Source organism: Melanotaenia boesemani, chromosome 1, assembly GCF_017639745.1.
Source record: "Melanotaenia boesemani isolate fMelBoe1 chromosome 1, fMelBoe1.pri, whole genome shotgun sequence".
In the NCBI taxonomy this organism is placed as follows: Eukaryota; Metazoa; Chordata; class Actinopteri; order Atheriniformes; family Melanotaeniidae; genus Melanotaenia; species Melanotaenia boesemani.
In genome coordinates this window covers 12,168,374-12,188,682 of record NC_055682.1, presented here as the reverse complement: position 1 = coordinate 12,188,682, position 20,309 = coordinate 12,168,374, and the positions used below count along the sequence as shown (strand labels likewise).

The 20,309-nt window shown below is 40.2% G+C and overlaps 1 protein-coding gene across 13 annotated transcripts in view; it reads left to right on the top strand.

The window, feature by feature from the left end:
- The window catches only part of LOC121655598 (transducin-like enhancer protein 3-B), a 160,870-nt gene that overhangs the window by 110,681 nt on the left and 29,880 nt on the right, over positions 1 to 20,309 (top strand). For 6 of the 13 annotated variants that reach the window (XM_042011093.1, XM_042010774.1, XM_042010695.1 and 3 more), the window contains exons 1-5: positions 14,705 to 15,131; positions 15,602 to 15,828; positions 16,356 to 16,456; positions 16,710 to 16,773; positions 18,366 to 18,410. In XM_042011093.1, the coding sequence (XP_041867027.1) occupies positions 15,805 to 15,828; positions 16,356 to 16,456; positions 16,710 to 16,773; positions 18,366 to 18,410 (234 nt within the window). In that variant the 5' untranslated portion in view covers positions 14,705 to 15,131; positions 15,602 to 15,804. Of the gene's footprint in view, positions 1 to 14,704; positions 15,132 to 15,601; positions 15,829 to 16,355; positions 16,457 to 16,709; positions 16,774 to 18,365; positions 18,411 to 20,309 lie in introns of those variants that run through there. The other 7 variants (XM_042011239.1, XM_042010855.1, XM_042011006.1 and 4 more) reach the window with 3 other exon arrangements.

The window sequence follows — 20,309 nt, the reverse complement described above, 5'->3', positions numbered from 1 at the left end:
GAAGACTTTTAGTGTGTTTTAAAGGATAGTGAAAATCTAGATTTTTTCGCTTTAATGTATATGTTCATTTAAAAGTGTTTAGTGGTAATTCTGGCAATATTCAATTTCACAATAATAGCTGTTGCACACTAGAAATATTTCATAGATGTCTTAATAGCCAGTAATATCAAAAAATAATACAGTGTGGAGGCTAAGCCATAGAGGTCTGTAAGCTATGTATGAAGACTGGAGGAGGGAAGCAACACACACACACACACACACACACACACACACACACACACACACACAAAAAAAAAAAAAAAAAACTGCTTCTGTGCAAGTTTACAAAACTTCTAAATGTTGATGGTAAGGAGAGCAGTGGAAGTGTGTCAGTTGATTGGAAACTCAGTGAAAGAGAACGTGAACACAGAATAAAAGATAAAGCCTCTCATCACTTTTATATGCTGCAGAGTGACTTCTTAGATCCCATAAAGGATGCAGCAGCTACAAATACGAAATGTAATATTTATGGTTTTGGTTTGACCCTTTTGTTACAAAGTAGTCACATTCACAGAGTTGTGGCAGTTCTGAGAAGTGGCGGAGGAAAGAGTAAAAACAGCCCCCCAAAAAAACCTAAACCAAAAACGATACCATGGAAGAGTGGTAACACGAGTCCTCTATCTACAGTGGAGTCACGGAGCTTAATGATTTGCCTCTCAGCTTCCTCTCATCTAGCTGTTGGGTGAAACAGTGTAACCCTCCTCTCGTCTCTTGGATAGAGTCATCAGCTGTTGGTGTTGAAGAGAACCTCTGTGTGGGCCAGCACATGCTTCCCTTGTGGCATCGTCAAATCCCTGTGGCGGTCTCCCACTTTTCTTAATATCCCTTGTCAACAACTGCTTTGGGTTCAGTTCTCGCCACTGGTATTCTAATCAGTCATTATTATGGGCTAAACAGTTACACCGGCCCTGAGGCCAGCTGCTGGGCATGTTTGGATGTGTTTGGATACGTGCCTGCATCGGAAAGTCCTGCCAGCATGGGGACAGCGCAGTTTGTTAAACCTTTGTTAAACACACACATGTAGAAACACAAACAGACATGAAATACCTTCTTGGAAAAAAAGAGGAAGCCTAGAATTAAGTGTATTATTTTTCTTTTTGGCTATGAGACTTGAACCTGGCTAAAACTACACTTGAGTTTTATGATCATTCCGGGCAGTTTGCAGTGTTGTGTTCTTTGTTATAATTCAAGGAAGGCATTGCACTGCTCTCTGACACAGCTGACATATCTATTGCTATCTGGCTTATACCTCGCCCACCAGATAAGGACACTGTTGGCTCTGGAAAGGACACAGAGGTCAGGATTTACTGAACCAAACCTTCCCATCTCAAATTGGACCCCGTGGTGGAAATGGGACTTTTATATTGTGAGCTTTGGCAACATTAATAATAAGGCTGGGTTTTAAAAAATGATTTATTGATTTGAATAGATTCAAATTAAATAAATTCTAAATCAGTTAATAAAACTTAGAGATCTTTTTTTTTATACCTCTTCTTTTCAGGTAACGTGCCCCTACTTTCGTGTGAATTTCATTTATTCATTTTCTATACTGCTTTGTCCAGTGAAGGGTTGAGGGGAAGCTGGAGCCGAACCCAGCATTTAACAGGTGAGAGGCAGGGTACACCTAGACAGGTTGCCAGTCCGTCGCAGGGCCAACACAGAAAGACAAACAACCATTCACACTCACTCCAAGGGAGAATTTAGAGTTACCAATTAACCTAACATGCATGTCTTTGGATGGTGGAAAGCTGGAGAGAACTTATGAATACACGGGAAGAACATGCACACTCCACACAGAAAGGCCACTGTTCGAACCTCCCTCCAGCTGAGGCTCAAACCAGTGACCTTCTTGCTGTGAGGCTGCGGTGCTTACCACCACACCACCGTGCAGTCCTTCCTGTGTTGCCTCCATCCAAAATCAGCTTCTCTTGCTGAGATAATGTCAAATTCAGATGTTTTCATTTACCAGTGTGGATTACATTAATATATAAAACCTTTTGCAGTGTATTCCCACTCACATTAGCAACTAACGCTAAGACCGTGGGCTCTCATATTAGCAGCTAATACTAAGGCCTTGGGCGCTGCCACGTTCCACAACAGGAAATGATGTCACCAAGCATGTATGTAGTTTGAAATGAATCCAACATGGTCATTTAAAGTAAAATGTCTTCTAGAACAAGTTTACACTTTGTCATTTTAACAAACAGTAAGTAGTCTGATGCTATTTATCTGATTTACATGATGGCATGTCATAGCTGCACCTGTTCTCTGTGTCCATGACAGTAAGCACACACACAGACACACAGGTTTCCATCAGATGAGAGTGCACATGCTGGAAAACATGTCAACCAGCTGAAAATCAGACAAAAATATGAGCATTTTCTAGATTCTCTCAGGCTGGTGAAGATGGACGCATGTTGCTTCAGCGAGGAGCAGATGGAGTATTTCTCCTGCTCCGGTAGCTCAGATAGCGTCACGGTCGACACGGTAACGCTCACAGCTGAACAAGCTGAGTCTACGTCACTGAAGGAAATTCTGAGTCATATTACCGGTTTAAATGGATCCAATATTCTTTGTAGGTTTTTATTAACATCAATACATTATCTTAAATTCTGAACTTCAGGAACTGAATGAAACAGTTTCATCAGGACATTTAAATAGTTTTTTTTTTTTTCCATCACAGTGTTTCTGGCTGTGAATCTGGAGAAATTCTGTATTGTTAAAGTATTTCAGAAGTGGATGTAGATGTGTCAGATCAGATTGTTACAGTAATCTAATTACTCCCAAATATCTGATTTTGATTGTCAAGTAAATGCACTCAGTGTTTTATAAACAGTTATCTGAGAATTACTTTAATATTCAAGAAAGATAGGTGGTTTTACACAATTAGCTGTAAATGAATCGATAATTGAATTAAATTAGATTCCGTCAAAATCTGAGGCTGTTGTGAATTGAATTGATTCAGGAAATTAGTGACAATACCCAGCCCTAATTAATATTAAGAAACAGCACTTATGAATAAACAAAAGGCCAGAAGTAGGCGGAGTAATGGACATTTAAAAGCTCTGTTTGATCCCACAGTGGAAAAGACCATATCAAACAAGGCCAGTTAACTCTTCTAATTAGTTCCACAACTAGAAATCACTACGGCTTAAAAACCAGTCCTGTAGTTAATGTTAAACTTCTAAGCACACATTTATCCCTTTTTTTTTTACCCACATTGTTACCTATTTAACAATAGCCAAGCATTATCAGACCAATGTAAGGGTTTTTTTTTTTAATCATCATCAGGTAATGATTAAATTTCTACTGGACACAATTTAATAGACCTACAACCAGGCCTGTCATGATAACAAATTTTGCTGTACGATAAATTTTCTCAGAAATGATCGTGATAAGCAATAATATTGCGCAGAGCGATAATGTTGTCATTTTGAGACCATTTTCAACTAATATAATAACAATGCCATAATAATGCAAGTACACTCTTTCAAAGATCAATAAACTTTCATTTCTAAAGAAAATTTTATACTGGAACTGGAAGAAATTTTAAACAAAACAATAAACAGAACAGACTCTCAGTCTCATTAACAATGAATGAAAACCAAACACAACCAAAAACAATAAGTATGATAGAAAATAAAGTCTCTGTTCTGTAAACAAAATTGCTCTTCAAAAAATATATTAAAAAAATATTAAACATGGGGCTCAGACAGAGAAAACTGGTAGTTAGTGCCATTGTATTTAAAGAAAAATAATTGTGCATCATTACTGTTTATGAAGCTGAAATATCTCCCTAGTTACTGCGTGTCAGACTGATCTACGAGCAGTGAGTGAACCGCGCTGCTGCGATGCGACGATGCGCCTTTTTCACATACGCCGGGACACTGGCCCCAAAGTAATGCGGCCCACTGGGAATCCTTCCGAACCTCTCGATTAGCCGATTGACATGTATTTCAGCATCAGAAATCGGAGGTTGAGCGTGAGAAGCCACTCAAATGCGCGAGTCTCACGGCTGATGTGTGAGAGTTGGCAGTCCTGTAAACAAATGCAGCGTACCAGCTCGCACAGGCTAAGTGCTTCACCACGGTCCCGTGCTGCAACATAATGCTGTCAAGTATGACACGAGAGAGATCACGAGAGCGCTCAGTCAAGATACTACATAGTCAGTCAAACCTACTGTCATACACAGTCTATGGTAAAGTAAGATAGAGAGAAAAGAAACGATAAAAAGATCGCAGCTGGCAAACTTATCGCGCTCATTTTTTCTTACCGTGCAATTAATTGACTTATTGCTTATCGCGACAGGCCTAACAACAACAACTGAGAGCAACGTCACGTGAGTCTCTGGCCTTTCTTATTGTATTCTGTCTATATTAGATAAAAGGTTTGAATTTGCACCTTAGACACAGTCAAACGGACCAGATGCTTTGACTAGAGCAAATATAAGTTGAAAACTAACTCTTTTTACTCAATATTTCATCCCTACTGAAGACTACCAAGCTGCTTTTGTTTGAGTGAAGGAGAAGTGAGTCTGTGGGGGGGCAGCTGAACATGAGCTGAAACTCCACATTGCGACCGCCTAACATTGTGATGTGTGTCATTATAACATTTTTGCCACAATGCTCGGCCCTAGTATTTGGACACATGAGCTATTTCATCGCTCTGAGTGAGACAGGCTGTGATGGTCAGTGGGCAGTGTGCCAGCCTCAGTGATAAGTGGTCTGCTGCACAGCTATGAGTGTAGAGAAACCAGATAGTGAGATGGCAGCACTCAGCATGTCAGAGGTGAGGGACAAGGGGAGGGAGGGCAGAACACTAACAACAGCGTTACTTTTAAGTGGACTGCTTAGAGATATTAACACAAGATGCTGTTTGGCTGTGGCTGGTGTGTTAATGACACATGAAGCAGAAGTGGCGCAGCTTGGAAATTTAACTAGACCAGTGAGTGAAGCTGAAACGCCATCATTAAATCCCAGGCTGCCTTTTGTGCTTTGAGCTTGTTTCAAATGCAGTGAAATGCCTCAGAAAGCAAAGTAAATAAATAAATAATAATGAACAAAAACAGGTATGGAATTGAGGCTGGAGATTTACTGTATCTTGTGTTATTTTGCTGTTACAAGTTTCGACTCCTGCAGCATCTTTAAAACCAGACTGATTTAATTGGCACGTCTCCTGAAACAACCTTCCTTAAAAGTTGTATTCAGCTGCCAGCTCCCATTCTGACAGTAATAAACATACTAACAGAATTCAGACTTATTCCAGACCTTTGAATCACCTCTTGTGTAAACTTTTTATGAATAAGTCAAAAGTCTCTCAGCTAAGAATTTCTCTTGATTTTCTGAGGTGAGCATAAGGATCAGTTTTTAGAAATTGGTGAAAAAAAAATCTTTGATAGTATATGAAAATAGCATCAGACTGAAACATCCAATCAATTTGAACATAAAAACCTCTATGTATGAAAAATGCACTCGGGGGCATTGTAGCTTTGGTCTGACTCAGTCAGTGTTTTCTCACTCCAGGTCCTTGAAGACTGCATGATAGATTCTGAATTTATTGCAGTGGGTGGAGTAAGGTAATTAGAGCTATTGATCTGGCTAAATGATAGCCTTTGCCCAGTGCTGAAGGGCATGTGCTCAGCAAGCCCTGGTGTTATCTGATGACCCATGAAATCAATGCCCTGTCTGCAATCTCCCAGGTGATTTACCTCATTCTATTTATCTCAGAGCTGAGTAGGTTCACATGAACGAAAAGGACACACAACACTGCACAGTATACTGCATGTTTTCCTGTAAGCATGCACTAATTCGGCACAGCTACCTCTGAGGTATACGTGAGTACAAACACCTCATCTTGCCTACAGTCGTAAGGCACTGCCTGTAGGGGCTTGTTCCCTTGGAAACCACATTTTGCTCGGGTCCATAATGACCGCAGTTCTTTAGTTGCCTGCTGAGCAACTGATGAAGGAAAAGAAAAAAAAAAGATCATTTCACAGAGAAGACATTCCAAATGTCACTAAGATGTCACGCTGCTTTCACCTACTTTGTACGTCCCTGTGTTTTCGCTCCTAATAAAGAGTTTACATTGTAACAACAAGGCACAAGTTCTGTGTAAACCTCGGCTAATGAGGAACTTCCAGTTTGCAGTATTGCACCCAAACCTTTGCTTTATCATCCCATGGTGATATTTTCTGAGAAAGTAAAATACAAAGTGTCATAGATTCAATATTATAATAATGAAAAGACAGACAAGAACAGTACTTTATTATGGACAGTTATATATATTCCAGGAATCAAATTAAATAACCATAAAATCTCCACCTGATATCTGTATCATTAACAGACAAAATGTAAGTGAAAGGACCACTCAGCCTGACAAACTTCCTGCTTTTACATTTTTAGATAGGCTTTAAATTTACCCTCTGATGAGCATTTTAATGATTGACGTTTTTGTCTTACAAACCTCTACTTGACCACTAGCATTTCTTTCTTAATTCCTATTTCATAATCAGTCACCACAGACAGACAGACGTGGTTTCACTAAATGCAATAAAAAACATATTCATACTGACAAAAAAATTAAGTTTAAAAATGAATAAAATTACATTAAAATCACATTAACAGATAAAAATCATGTGTGGTGGTAGCTGCTTGATTAGTTCAGGGTGGTCACTGCAGAGGGAATGGAGGAGGTTTTGTAAATGTTCTTACGGGACGGGAACTTTATAGCGTCTGTCTCATGGCAGCAGCTGGAAGCAGTGACGGAGGGGGTGAGATAGGTTCTCTGTGATCTGTGGGCTTTACTAATTACAGAGTGGTGATACAGTTCAGAGAGTGGGGTTGGTGGTGACCCAGTCATTTTGCTGGCTGAGTTGGTTTTTCACTTACTGATCCAATTTGATGAATTGTCTTGAAATCCTGCCATAAAATAATAAAAATAAAAGCTTGAATTGCAAGAGAAAAATGGAGACTCTGGAATATTATATCATATCTTGGAAGACAGTGTCACGTATGCTTTTTGTTGTTCGGCTTAGACCGAAAACAGCTGGTGAGTCATGTTATTTTAACCTTTGTTAGATCAGATAAGGTTTGCAAAGCCATTTCTGTTTCTCTTAACGTGTATCAGTATTTAACAGTTTTTCCCCAAACCTTCCATAAGTCCTTATTTAGATTATGAGTCACTTGGTCACTCTCATCACAGGATTCTCTTTTACTCTCCAGCTGATAGGCAGGATAAGGTCACTTTGTTGACCTGATTTTCAGCAGCAGCCACTTGGATGGTAATCACAAAAAATAACACCAGCCCACTGAAGAGCCTCCCACTGGACTGGCCTGTAGTCCCGGTCACAATAAGTGCCGGCTAAATGAGCTTTTTAATGACAGACAGCAGCAGAGGCAGAGCCATTCTGAATTCATTAAGATTCAGCAGAGTAGTAAAAAAAGGCTCAATCATATTTTAGGTATCAGCAACTTTGAACTCATTTCAGATTAACAGCACATGTACAGCAAACACTTCAACCTCATGAGTGCAGTACTACATTCAAGGACACTTTGTTATACAACACCACCACAGCTAACATGCATTTACACATCTACAATAAACAAATGTTGTAGTGATATTAGAAAGCAAACCACTTTTAAGCTATTACTATCGTTTTGACTAAAAATGTTAGTTATAGGTATATCATTCATGTAAAATGTCCCTGTGAATAAATACGAATGAATCCTTCAAGCTGCAGGGCATCTGAGTACTAATACCTCCAGGTTTCTATAAAAACATGAACTAAAGGAAAATTGTTCCATGCACTTTGAGTATGTTGTCTTTTTCACTGCATTACTACTGTTTACTTTTAGTACCATAAAGTTTGTTGTGATAAGCATTTTTTTTTTACACAGTATGGGGCCAGCTTTCAAGGTGAGATTACAGCAAATAATCAGCCAGGATTTTACAGATTAGGTTCATATTCAGTTCTCTTTTATTGATTTTACTCTCAATAAGGGAAATACACACAAGACAATATTCTAATTCCCATTTTCTGCTGGTATATTGCACCATGTAAGCAGCTCTCTGGCTTCAGTAATGTAGGATATCCTATACCAAAAAAGACGTTCACCTTTTTTGATCAGACTTTGCTCATGTCTGTGTTTGTCTGTTTTGATAAGGCCCTTTCATCTTGTTTGCATTGATTACAGGCTGACGAGTCACAGTGATACACTTAAGGGCTCTATTCATGTCGGCTGCCCCCGCAACACACATTGGGTCCATTGTGGGAAGGAATGTCTCCTTTCAAGGCCTGAACTCGCCTGTGAAAGCATGTCAATAATCCTGAGTCAGTGGGTGCTTCACAATACCGCTGTGACCATCCCACCAAACACACCACAGTAGAAACAGCCCCCAAGTTTGTGCTCCTCTGAGGCAAAGTGACTGGGATGGTTGAAGGTGGGTGTAGTTGAATGGATGAAGTAATTAATCTCATGGATACCAGAGTATAAACAGCCTCACAATAATGGGGTCATTCTCACAAGAAAAAAAGGCTGTAATCAGTGTCCCTCTTCATTTACGACATGTACCACCTCAAAAACAGAACGGCTTTATTACACAGCCCCTCCTTATTTTCACGCTTCAGTCCCCTAAAAGGTGAGTGAACAGGATTTTTCTTCTGAGGAAGTATTGAGGTCCTTGTTCTGTATACAGCTGGAGCAGAAACAAGCGTTTGCTATCGAAACTGTGGCTTGGACTTTGTTTGAGCACAGAATGTGATATCATAAGCAAAATAAATGAGATTTGTGTTTTTAGTGGCCACTAAAGCCATGAAAATAAACATAATTTCTACTTATTTAAGGGCTGGTTTGAATTGATGTTAGTGGGGGGGCTAAAGGAGGCTGAAGGAATCCACTGGCAAAGCTCCTGCAGAGATGAGAGTGGAAAGAGCCAATCATTGCTCTGTAAAGAATTAAAACCACCTCTGCAAATAGCCTCAATATTTGTGCAGTGCCTCAGAGTGGGAGTTTCACAGCGTCTGGGTTTCCAGTGCAAATAAACAGTGCAGAGGTCTACAAGGGCGGACTGCCCCCCTCCCCCCACCTCTGCTCCCAGTGGTGAAGCCCACTCCTTTGTTGCTGCTTAATCTAGGTGGCTCTCTATTGAGTAGGATGAAAAGTGAATCTTTGTGTGAGTGTTTGTGTGTGAGTGTGTGTGACGCATCCACAGCCCTCCATATGTCAGATGAAGCCGTACGATAATGTCTGTTTGTATGTGGTTCTTGAATCAAGTCTCGGGCCTGTGGAGACCACCGCTGTGTTTGCCAGTTCCCAGATAACCCACATCCTTACACTGGGCCTACACATACCAATCCCAGGAAGCTCTGCGGAAAGCAAACTGACAAATATCGACATGACTGACCAACAGTTCTTCTTAAATCAACACTACGTGCCCACTTGAGTAGAGATATGATGAATGGGGGATGAGTTTGATATGCTGGGAGCTGATTTCAGACATTTCACAACTCTGTGTTCTTCTCTTCTTCCTCTCACCAAGGATATATCACGCTGTTTTTTTTTTTCTTCAGATTTGTGTGTTAATAATGTCTCAGAACACAATATGTGATCATGTAGTCTGTTATAAAAGAGAAATGTTTTTGTTGCTAGATGTATGTGCAGTGTGCACTGTAGAAAAAGGAGTAAAGCTGCTGCAGCTGCTGGTTAATTGGTGGCACATGATACTGCAGCCTGCACCACAGTATCATATATTCTCTCCTCTGCTTGGGTTTCAAGTCATCCGGCTCAGTCTAGGCTCTTCTTGTGTTTTTCAAGCCTCAGCACAGTTTTCTACTTTTGAGTTTTGATTTTCAATATGCAATTTGTTGAACACTAACAAAAAAAGACCAGTTCAGAAGTGCTCCAGTGATACGTGTATAAATAACAAGTTAATGACAGTAAAAGCTGTTCAGAGAAGTAGATAGTTTCTATACAAGAGTCAAACTTCCTTAAATCATCTCTGTTGTTTTCTGGTTGAGTAAGCATGAAGAGGTTGAAATGGTGCCTTGGCAGGTGATGTAATGTTGGTTGGTTCTTAGCGTTGCTGCTACTTTTGTAATTTACAAAAAACTTAACCCACTCATTAAACATGATAATACTTGGATATTTAATATGGATATGTTAATCTCTAGCAGAGGTCAGGAGCTAAAGTAGCAGATCAACATGTTTAGATAGACACCTCACACATAGCTAAGGGCTGTTCGGTCTCTAATACACATGGATGGCATGTCCCTGGTATGTGGGAGGAAACTGGAGCTAGCAGCGGAAAAAGACACAAACAAACATACAGAAAGAGTCTGTGAGGTGAAGAGAACCACTGACCCAGTAGGTTGCTGTGCTTAAAAAATAAAATAAGAGGTTGCACAAGGTTGGAGGCTGAATTGCGTGTGACACCTGAATTTGTACATTTATTTTTCATTTAATATGTTGATCATTTCAAACTCTTCCATGACAAAAGTATAAACTTCATATTTTATAAAGCATATTGAAGATTGGACTTAATCAACACCATCATACCTCAGATGACATTGCGCAACCTTGTTGATAAAGAGGTTTTAGAGCTGCAAGAACACAGCGGAACATCGCTCTGCTCCCTTTTTTTCCAGGTGAAAAAATCAGCTCGCATTATCCGGCTACAGTTCATAAACATATCTAACATATCTGCTCTAAAAGATCCAGTCATTAAAAAAATGTCATGTGAGAGGTAATGGAACAGAAAGGTCGAGGTTATCCTGCTGCTATTTAAAATAGTCGATTGATTAACGGCATCAGCCCATGTAAAAATGCCATAAAATATCATTCATCCATTTTCTATACCGCTTATTCCAATTCAGGGTCGTGGGAAGCTGGAGCCTATCCCAGCAATTAACAGAGAGGCAGGGTACACCCGGACAGGTTGCAAAGTGATGGCCCTAATTACCATCATCATGTTAAACTGAGCAGTCTTAGTGATGGTAGTGTCAGTGTTTCTACGTATCAGACCAAAAGATGGCGGCTTGTTTTGGTAATTGTCATGTTTGTGGTAATTAAAACTTTTGAAACCCAAAGCGAGGAGGTTATTGGATTTCTTCAAGTGAGCTGAGTTCCCCTTTCTACATTACTTCACATTGAGATGCAATAAACAGTAATGTTCTGATTTTATTCTTATAGTATGATATTTAGCCATTAACTATCTAAATGCTTTTTTAAATCAATATACAAAGTATTGAAGAGCTATGTTCAACCTTAGATGGCCCACATCATTTTCACTGATGGCTACGCCTGTAACGTTTCATTTATCTGGTTAAAGTTCTGCTTATGGTGGATTTTCATCACAGTGATGCTTCATTTGAACACCTGGGAAGCATCTGTTGAGTTTAGTCTTTTTCCAAACTGTCTCTGTGAAGAAATTCCAGGTAATTTCTGCCAAACTAACCATCTGTTGCGTCAGGTTATATAAGACTTGAAGGACATATCTGCCAACTTTTAGGTCTTAATACGCCATCATTAAAACTGAATGCTCTACAGAACAAGAATGCTCTTTTCTAATGGAGATTTTTTAAATGATAACGAGGCCTTTGCCTTTAACTTCTTGTTTAGTCGCAAAACAGAACAAATTAGGGATTTTGACTTACAACTGGAACTAGCAAAGTTCCCTGAGGAAGCTTGGATTTTGAGAAGTGTGGTGAGTTTTTCTGTTTGTTCACTTCTAAAGTTTCATGATAACTTAATCAATTTATCATTTGAAGTTCTGTGTGAAGCCCCTCTTTAAAGTCTCCCCATGTGTGTCACTCACTGACATGGCCTCGGTACATGAGCTATTATCCCAAATGATGTTGCCACATCTGCAGGAGGGAAACATTTGTTGCCAAGCAACATCTGAAGCACGCAGCATGCTAGCTACAATTTGATGCTGATTTTCAGGGAATTTGTTGTGTTGTGAATATTATAAAATTTATAAAGTTCACTTTTTTGCACTGAGGTGTAGAAAATGTACCAGATTGCACAAGTCTCCTTTATTTCTTTTCTTATTCATTTAATCATGACACCCATAGGCGTCGCCAGACCTCTTCTCCAGGGGCATGTATACAAGCTCCAGCTTGCTCTGAATTCTCCATTTACAATAATTATGGATGGTTCTTGAAGCCTCTCTCCCCCCTTTAAAATGGTGAACAATGGTTTAGTTCACACCTGCACCGGCTGTTTCAACTGAGTTACGTATCCTGTCGGCAGCCTAGGATGGTCCGCCACTGGAGGAAGGGAAAAGTCATGTCTTTCCTCAAGAAAGGAAAATCAGGCTACCATAAAAGAAAAGAAAGACGAGGAAGAGAAAGTGAAGTGAGAAGCAGCTGCTTCCTGGTTTCTTTGAAAAAGAAACCAGCAAGCAGCTCACAATGTGTACTAACACATTGTGAGCTGCTATCAGCAGCATGTTAGGATTCATTTAGAGACAACACAGATTAATTACTATCAGAAATTCATCAAAATTATTACCAGCAGTTATTTGACTCTAAGATGTTGCTGGAAAACCAGTTTGACTTTGTATCGCTATTTCATCCCTTTCCCAGTGACCAACCATAACATATTTAGTATCAGTGGATTCCTTATGATGTCATTTCTTATAATCGCATGATTGAGAAGATGAAAAAGAGTCTGATTATTATGACATGTCAGTGCATGAGTCAGATTTAATGTCTCAAAATTTGTTGGAAAACATTTCCAACACAATCATATTTTTCTGAAAATATAAATAAATGTGAGTAAAGTCTGACTATTTGACTTTTATTATGCTGGTTATTCAAACCAAACCTCTATATCCATGTGAGAAAAAATAATATTAACTACTAATATTAACTATTCAAATGAAAGTATTTTCTATCTTGAATCCATATTAATTTATAAATCTGATTATATTATAAATTTTCTATTTTTTTTTTCTATTTTGGTTGACAACCCAAAAAAGGAGGCTTTTCTTCACAGAGTCTACTAAAACCATATTATTATTATTATTATTACGTGGTATTTCAGTTTCAGCAGCAGTTCTTTGGAAGCAACAGTAACAGTCGAATTAGAAAGGGGAAGTAGATGGAACATAATGTTGCTCATTTTATAAACACAGCAGGTCTTTATGATGTGATCTGTGTCCCAGAAGAGCCCTATATCTATCATGATTACACCTCTAGGTCATTGCAAGTTATGGTAATATTTATTATTATTTATCTTGCATAACTAATGTGTGTAATTAAGTCTGCACTGAAAATGGTAAATACACACTATTGCTTTTAAAACCATCTTGATGTGGGAGTAAATTTGTTTTAACTTTCTGAAAACACTATCAAAAATGACTGCACTTACTCAAAATCAAAAAAAATATCATTAGCTAAGGAAAACTGGTCTACCTGGGAAAAAGCACACTTTAATGTAAACGTGAAAAGCCTAAATGGACACCCAAATAAACAAATAAATTCAGTTTTAGAGAACATGACAGACACAGATGAGTGAAAGGAACCACGGTTTGAGTGAGGTAAGAGCTTTGTTTTGCAGCAAATGCTTTCATGGTGGGGTGGAAGAGAAAGGGGGGAATCAAACTGATATTTAGCCCCTACTGGCATTTTTTCCTGCTTTTGTTTTATGCGGGGCTCTTTTTACCACATGGTAGTGACAGATTGTTTGAGCTGAAAGGAAAAGCCATTCGAAGCTAATTAAGCAGCCATTCCAGGCACTGTTCGCAGGCAGGAGGGAGAGTAGCACAGGCATTTGTCAGCGCCGTACCCAACGTGGGTTTAATTGACAGCAAGGACTCCCGACTGACAGCTTTTCTAGGGTTAAGCCAATAGTAAACCGCGGAGCAAGAACGCTGCGAGGCCATTGGATAAAAGGCAGGAAGGTGGGGGAGAGAACCCACGTGGGGCGGGCAAAGTGAGCAACACGTGATAGGCTGAGGCGCAGACGTGTTCAAGCCTACCTAGTGCTGCTGATAGGAAAGCTTGTAGATGCTTGAGGTCTCGTTAGAAATAGGTCGATCAATTCAAGTCACTCAAAGGACACTCTGCTGTAGATGAAGCAGTGTTCGCATCTTCTGCGTGTTTTGAGTTTGGAATGAATTTCAGTGAACTTATCTTGTTCTCAGTGTGGTAACTGAACATACTTTTCTTCTACATTCATATGCCATATACAGAATGTGACATCTTTAAAATAAATTTAGTGTTACAGTAGATTTACATGTAATTGGTCTCATCTTCAGTGCAGTGGCCGACGACTGTTTTTATTGTCAGAAAGAGGCTGATTCTGTTCTTTAAAGTGTAGTTATTGTCCTGTTTACATCGGAGTGTGTATTTGAATGGCCACAGCTTGACGTGATAAAAGACGGTGGTATATACTTTGCTATAATATGTAACTCTGGAGTGCTGGCTATAGTGCTCAGACATATAAATTATTACCTTTGTTTTTAACAAGTTGTTGAACGCACACAATGCCACTTCACAACCAAAATGGCGAACATGTGAGGTCACATATTGCAGTCCAATGAGAGCGTCTGTTTGTTTCAAACCCCACGTGGGGAGAACGCGCAGTGATTGGCCCTTTGCACTGAACTCCTCAGGAGAGACTGATTGGTTGGTGCGTGGCCCTCTCTCGGCAGGCGGGTCCTCGTGTCGGTGCACAGTCTGTGTGTGGTACAGCGCGCGACGGAGGAACTGGGTACCCAACTGCAGGCTGGCGGTGCATTTCACAACGGTCGACATTTTTAACAGAAATAACCGGTTTAGTCGCCAAGTTCCAATATCGGGACTTTCGCGGACTGCTACTGGATCCATCGCAGGTTGTGTTTGAAGTTGTCTGCGGTCAATAGTCGAGAGGTTTCCAGCGTCCGATCGGACGGAGCGACGCTCCCCCCCTCGAATCGCTGGCTTTAAAGGACTCTCAGGGGCCAAAGAAGAAGTGTGTAAAAAACAGAAACGACGATAGATATTTTTCGCCTCCGTCAGTCCGCGGTGACGGTAACAAGTCAAGGATATTAAGCTGTGTGTGGATACTATTTACCTGTGCAGAGGAGGGGAGGAAGCAGCCAAGACAAAGGTAAAAAGGGCTACATGAAGAGCCGCTAACAAGGCGGCGGGTGGTGTTGGTGTTGGTGTGGCTTTATGGGTGCCGACTTTGAAAGCAGCAGCTTCTTGTTTTCTGATCTTTCTGGACCACCAAAACACAGTTGCGTGTGTTCTTTTGTCGTTACGGAAGCCAGCTCGTTAGATTTACGAGAAAAGCAAGACATCTTGCCGCTGTAAAAACTTTGGGATTTGGTTCTCGGGGATCAAATATTTCGTTTGTACTCTGTAAGATAAATCGAGCCGTCAGATTGAGAATTGGTATAACTTGGCGGATATGAGAATTTTCCACAAACACAGAAAAAATAAAGACTACTTTAATTTTACGTTACGGACTAGTCGTTTAAGGTTTCGCTTACTTAATCTTTAAAATTTTCTTTTGGTTCAAACGTGGTGTTGGTGTGATCCTGCTCCTCAGCGCTGCTCCGTTTCATTTTTGTTTAGGTACAAAGAAAGGAAAGGCAGAGGAGGTGATACATCCAGGGGTTGGGGTCTGAGAGTGCACCTCGCAGCCGAGAAAAGGCTTTGTCCGCCGCCATCCTGCGTACATAGGGGAGGGGGTGGCGGTGATTTACCGCACCTTCAGTGGGATTACGAAAAGAAAGGGGGAGAAAAACACATCCATTCCCTTGTGTAAAAGACTCGACATGTATCCACAAGGCCGGCATCCGGTAAGTAGCTGTCTTTGTCACTGTTTAATTGATGCAAAAACACCAGCTTTCAAAATAGCTTAATTAACCCAGAATGGAGCTGCTGATCCAAATCATACTATTTATGATCTGGATTGGTGCTGTTGAGGCGTTTCATTCTGGCAGTAGAATAAAAAATGTTTTTCAACAAAAGCATCTGAAATTGTGTGTAACCCAGTAAAGCAAATCCTCTGACTTCAATTATGAATGTCACATTTTTGTAGTTTCATAGTTGCATATCCAACAACTGTGTATTTTTTTATCTAAACCCCACACGCTTTCCCCTGCATATCATACAACAGCTCTTTCTTAATGGATTAAGTGGTTCACCTTTGTTATTGCTCATTTTGATGAGTGAAAGCAGCCCTCTCCTCCATCAGCTGAGGCTCAGGGGATGTGAGATGACAAACCATGAATAGATGGAGTGCTCAGTTTACCCAGAAAGCGGTGGCGTGAGGGAGATGAAATGATATTTATGCCTGCGATATTACCGACTTCTTACTTTTTAGGCACCTCACCAGCCAGGGCAACCTGGCTTCAAGTTCACAGTGGCAGAGTCCTGCGATAGGATCAAAGACGAATTTCAGTTCCTACAGGCCCAGTATCACAGGTAATGACTAGGCTACTGTAAACAGCGTTGCCTTCCTGGAAACAATAAGAGGAAACTGCTTCTGTTTTGTTCCACTACAATAACTTCACACCAGCAAGCTGACGCAAAATCTGAACTGCTTTATCACATAAAATATGAGTCTTTAAAACTAGTTTCACCTGTGTGCCTTACAGTGAAGGTGTCTGCTCCTCAGTCTGTTTAACAATCCTTATTTATCGTAATAGATGACTCCATTTTTCTTTTTCTCTTTAAGTCTTAAAGTGGAATATGATAAACTGGCCAATGAAAAGACAGAAATGCAGCGCCACTATGTCATGGTAAGTGTGTTACCTAAAAATCTGTGATTGATCTATTGGTGTATTCTCCCGTTTGCCTGAGGTAAACAGCGACAGGTAGTGCAGCCTGGGTGTTTTGCATAGACCCTGGTAGACAGTTGACTCAGCCTGTGTTTTCATTGGATAAAAAAGGTTCAGGGTGCGGATGAGCTGAGGGGTAGCTGAAACCTCAGGAGGGGTCAAATGTCCAGCTATGGATTTTTGGGTGTGACCTCGGGGGTCCTCTTTGTGACCCTTGGTCATCATCTTTCTAACAGCCCCAAACTGACCCATTGGGAGTTAATGACTTCTCTGCTGGCTTTGTGTATGAATTAGAGGCTTTCCTGTGTGTTTTTTTTTTTTTTTTTTTCTTCACCTTTTTGAAGCCAAACCTCACTAAGTGGACCATGGGGTCACACCGGTTGCTTTCTCAGACAGAGAGGGACTCTTGAGTGTTTGTAACCTGAGTCGACTTGTTGGGACCGAATGTTTTTGCCTAGCTATTACATTAGTCTTAGACCTTTATTTGAGCTCTTTGCGTCTCAGATGTGAAACTTTGCTGCCATTCTTTATTTATGGTTTAAAACTCAAATTGTTTGGAGATTAGGTTGTTAGTTGACTAAACTTGGCATTTAAAGTAGTCTTTGGAAGTGAAGTGTCTGTGGTTGTCTACAAAATGTCAGATAATGTTGTAGACAATCAACAAACATCCACTGATGACAGCAAGCTTGAGTTGCATCTTTCATTAGTCCCATTAATAAAGATCACTAAGTAATATGAAATTAATCTCCAGCTTTACAGTTCACTGAAAATTAGAGTAGTTTGCTTTGCTGCTCTGCATTAGGCACAGCTTTTGCAGTTTTATTGAAACCACATTTAAGAACTCAAAGTGTCTGATTTCAATAAAAGTGCTGTAAAGAGTTAAATGAAAAGCAGTTACTGTACCGTGAATACATTTAACTTTTTTCATACCTCCTCGAGTATCAAATGGAGACAACCAAATCTGTAATAAATATAATCCAATTTAAAAGTTCTTTTTATTACAAACTTCATTGTGTGCATGGAGAAAGAAAACAGTCTTTATAACTGACAAATGATCTAACCTCTGTCTTGGATTTTGTATGTGCATGCTTATCTTACGTGTGCATAAAAGGAATGACATGTTAACAATGCACTTATTAAATATTTTCCTTGTGAGGAACCAGAAGGTGGTTTGAGTAGATCTAATCAATGGAGGGTGTTTGATAAGGAAAACAAACACCTCAGCTTTGTTTTGAACCTGTTTTTGGAGTCATTCACAGATAGTGTTGTTTCTTCTTGGTTTTACAAGTCAATTGGTTTTTGTGCTTGAGCACAATACCAGTGGCAAGCAGAAGTAGAAGTCTGCTTTGGCACAGAAAAGTACATGAAGTTGTCAACCTCTTTGTGCTTTTGTGGTTCAGCACTGTTTTGCAACATCTAGCTTCTGTTTTATCGTTGGGGTGTTTATAACAGGGCTGACTAAAATGTCTAAAATGAGAGTATATCACTGATAATGAATATCAGCTTTTTTATAGTTTTTTTTTTTTTTACATTTTGTCTCCTCTGTTTTACAGTACTATGAGATGTCCTACGGGCTCAACATTGAGATGCACAAACAGGTATGTAGCTGTATCAGTGATGGTCTGTGTAGAGTCAAAACACCCCACCCCCCCCACCCCCTCCAGTGTTTGTTGAATATGAACGCATGCATGCAAGCATACCCGACCTTAGTTTCTACCCCTATCCCTGAAAGCCTTTAGGAGACGTACACATACCGGCTTCCTGTAGTGAAAATGCTGACAGGCCAAACAATGCTGAGGGCACGCTGTCTGATGGGGATGGTTTGATAAGATTAAAGCGAAGTATTTGGCAGACAGTCTGACAGGATGTGTTTTTGAGTGGTTTGTCCTTCTGAGTTTGTGAAAATAAATGCCTGTGCTGTTCTGTCTTCATCTTCAGTGCCAGTCAGGCTAAAAGCTCATTAGTTCAGCTGACACTCTGCACTGGGCATCATGCGGCAGCAGAGCCAACTGGTACAGATGAACAAGGCAAAAATATCCACAGTTTCTACTACACTGCACAAAGAGCCATCTCAGTAGACTGGAAGTGTGAATGAATAAGTGTTTGGCAGATACTTTCAAGTGGTATTGAAGGGAGGTTGGCCAAAACAAACTTATTTTTCTGGATGTAAACAAATAACTTTTTTAGGTGACTTTGTTGTTGTTTTCTGTGTGTTGTTGCTGAAGATGAAGGTTTGACTTAAATGTGAATTCTATGTTTTTGTTTTCTGCAATTTTTTCATAAATTTTCAAATTTGGCAGGAAAACTTTGCAGAAAATTTTTAGTATTCTGATTTTATTGGCAAACATCCCAAGAATGTCAGTTTGTGCTCAGAGCAACTTTAAGGGTCAATATTTATCCACATTTTTTCTTTAAAATTTTACAGAATAAATAACAAAAAAAAAATCTAAATTTAATAGCGCTTGTAGCTGCTTGACAGGCTGTGCAGATTAAAAGAAACATCATCTCACAGGACAAATAGTTCAATATCTGTAAGCTATCTGTAAGTATTTAAGCATCTCTTCTGAAGAGTGTTCACACACAGGATCAACACACACAATGTCATCTGTTAGGCTGTAATCTGCTGAACAACTTTTGGATTGGTTAGGTTTAGGCTTTTGCTGATCCTTCACCTAGAATAGGTGTTAATGGAGAGTAACTCCTCCCCAAAAATCAAATTAAATCTCTAAACTCTCATAAATTAAAGTTGTGACTTGAGGCTTTAAAAGAGCTTTGTGAAACCCACATCACCATAATGTTTTATTCTTTTATCTTCGAAGCTTCAAAAAATCTCCAGGTGTCCTCCTTTTATCTCCTTACCCCTCCATTCCCGTTTTCTAATTCAGACTTGCCTTCTGCTTCTTTCTGTCACATTTGCTTCCTCAGTTCTCCTTTTCACCCTCCTCTTTGTGCCCTCGTGTCTTTTCATTGCCTCCCCCTTGTGTCTCGTGGATGTGATGTGAATGATGGCTCTTAAGTCATTAGTTGTACGATATGATGTATGAGAGGGGGAGTCTGTCAGTGAAGCAGAAGGTGAGATGGAGAGCAAAGGGGTGGAGGCTTCATGGCTCTCAGATCCAGAAGGTTAATGGCATCAGTGGGAGGGTAGCCCAGTTGGAACAGCAGCACAGTGTGCAATTCATCAGGTGCAGACGTTGCTGTTGACGCATGTTGTGTGTGTGTGTGTGTGTGTGTGTGTGTGTGTGTGTGTGTGTGTGTGTGTGTGTGTGTGCTAACTAGGTGTATTTTCTGTTTATTAAGGAGCTAAACCTACCCACCCCACCCCTCCACCTTCTTGAGTGTTTTGTGTCAGGCACTTGTCAACAGTAAGGAGCTTGAAGCAATGCATGGTGGGGGTGGAGCTGGCCATTGTGGGAGGATGCTGGTAGCGGTGGACAAAACAAATGGGGAGAAAAGGTGGATGGAGTGTGGAGAGGGGAGGCTTTGGGGTAAATGGG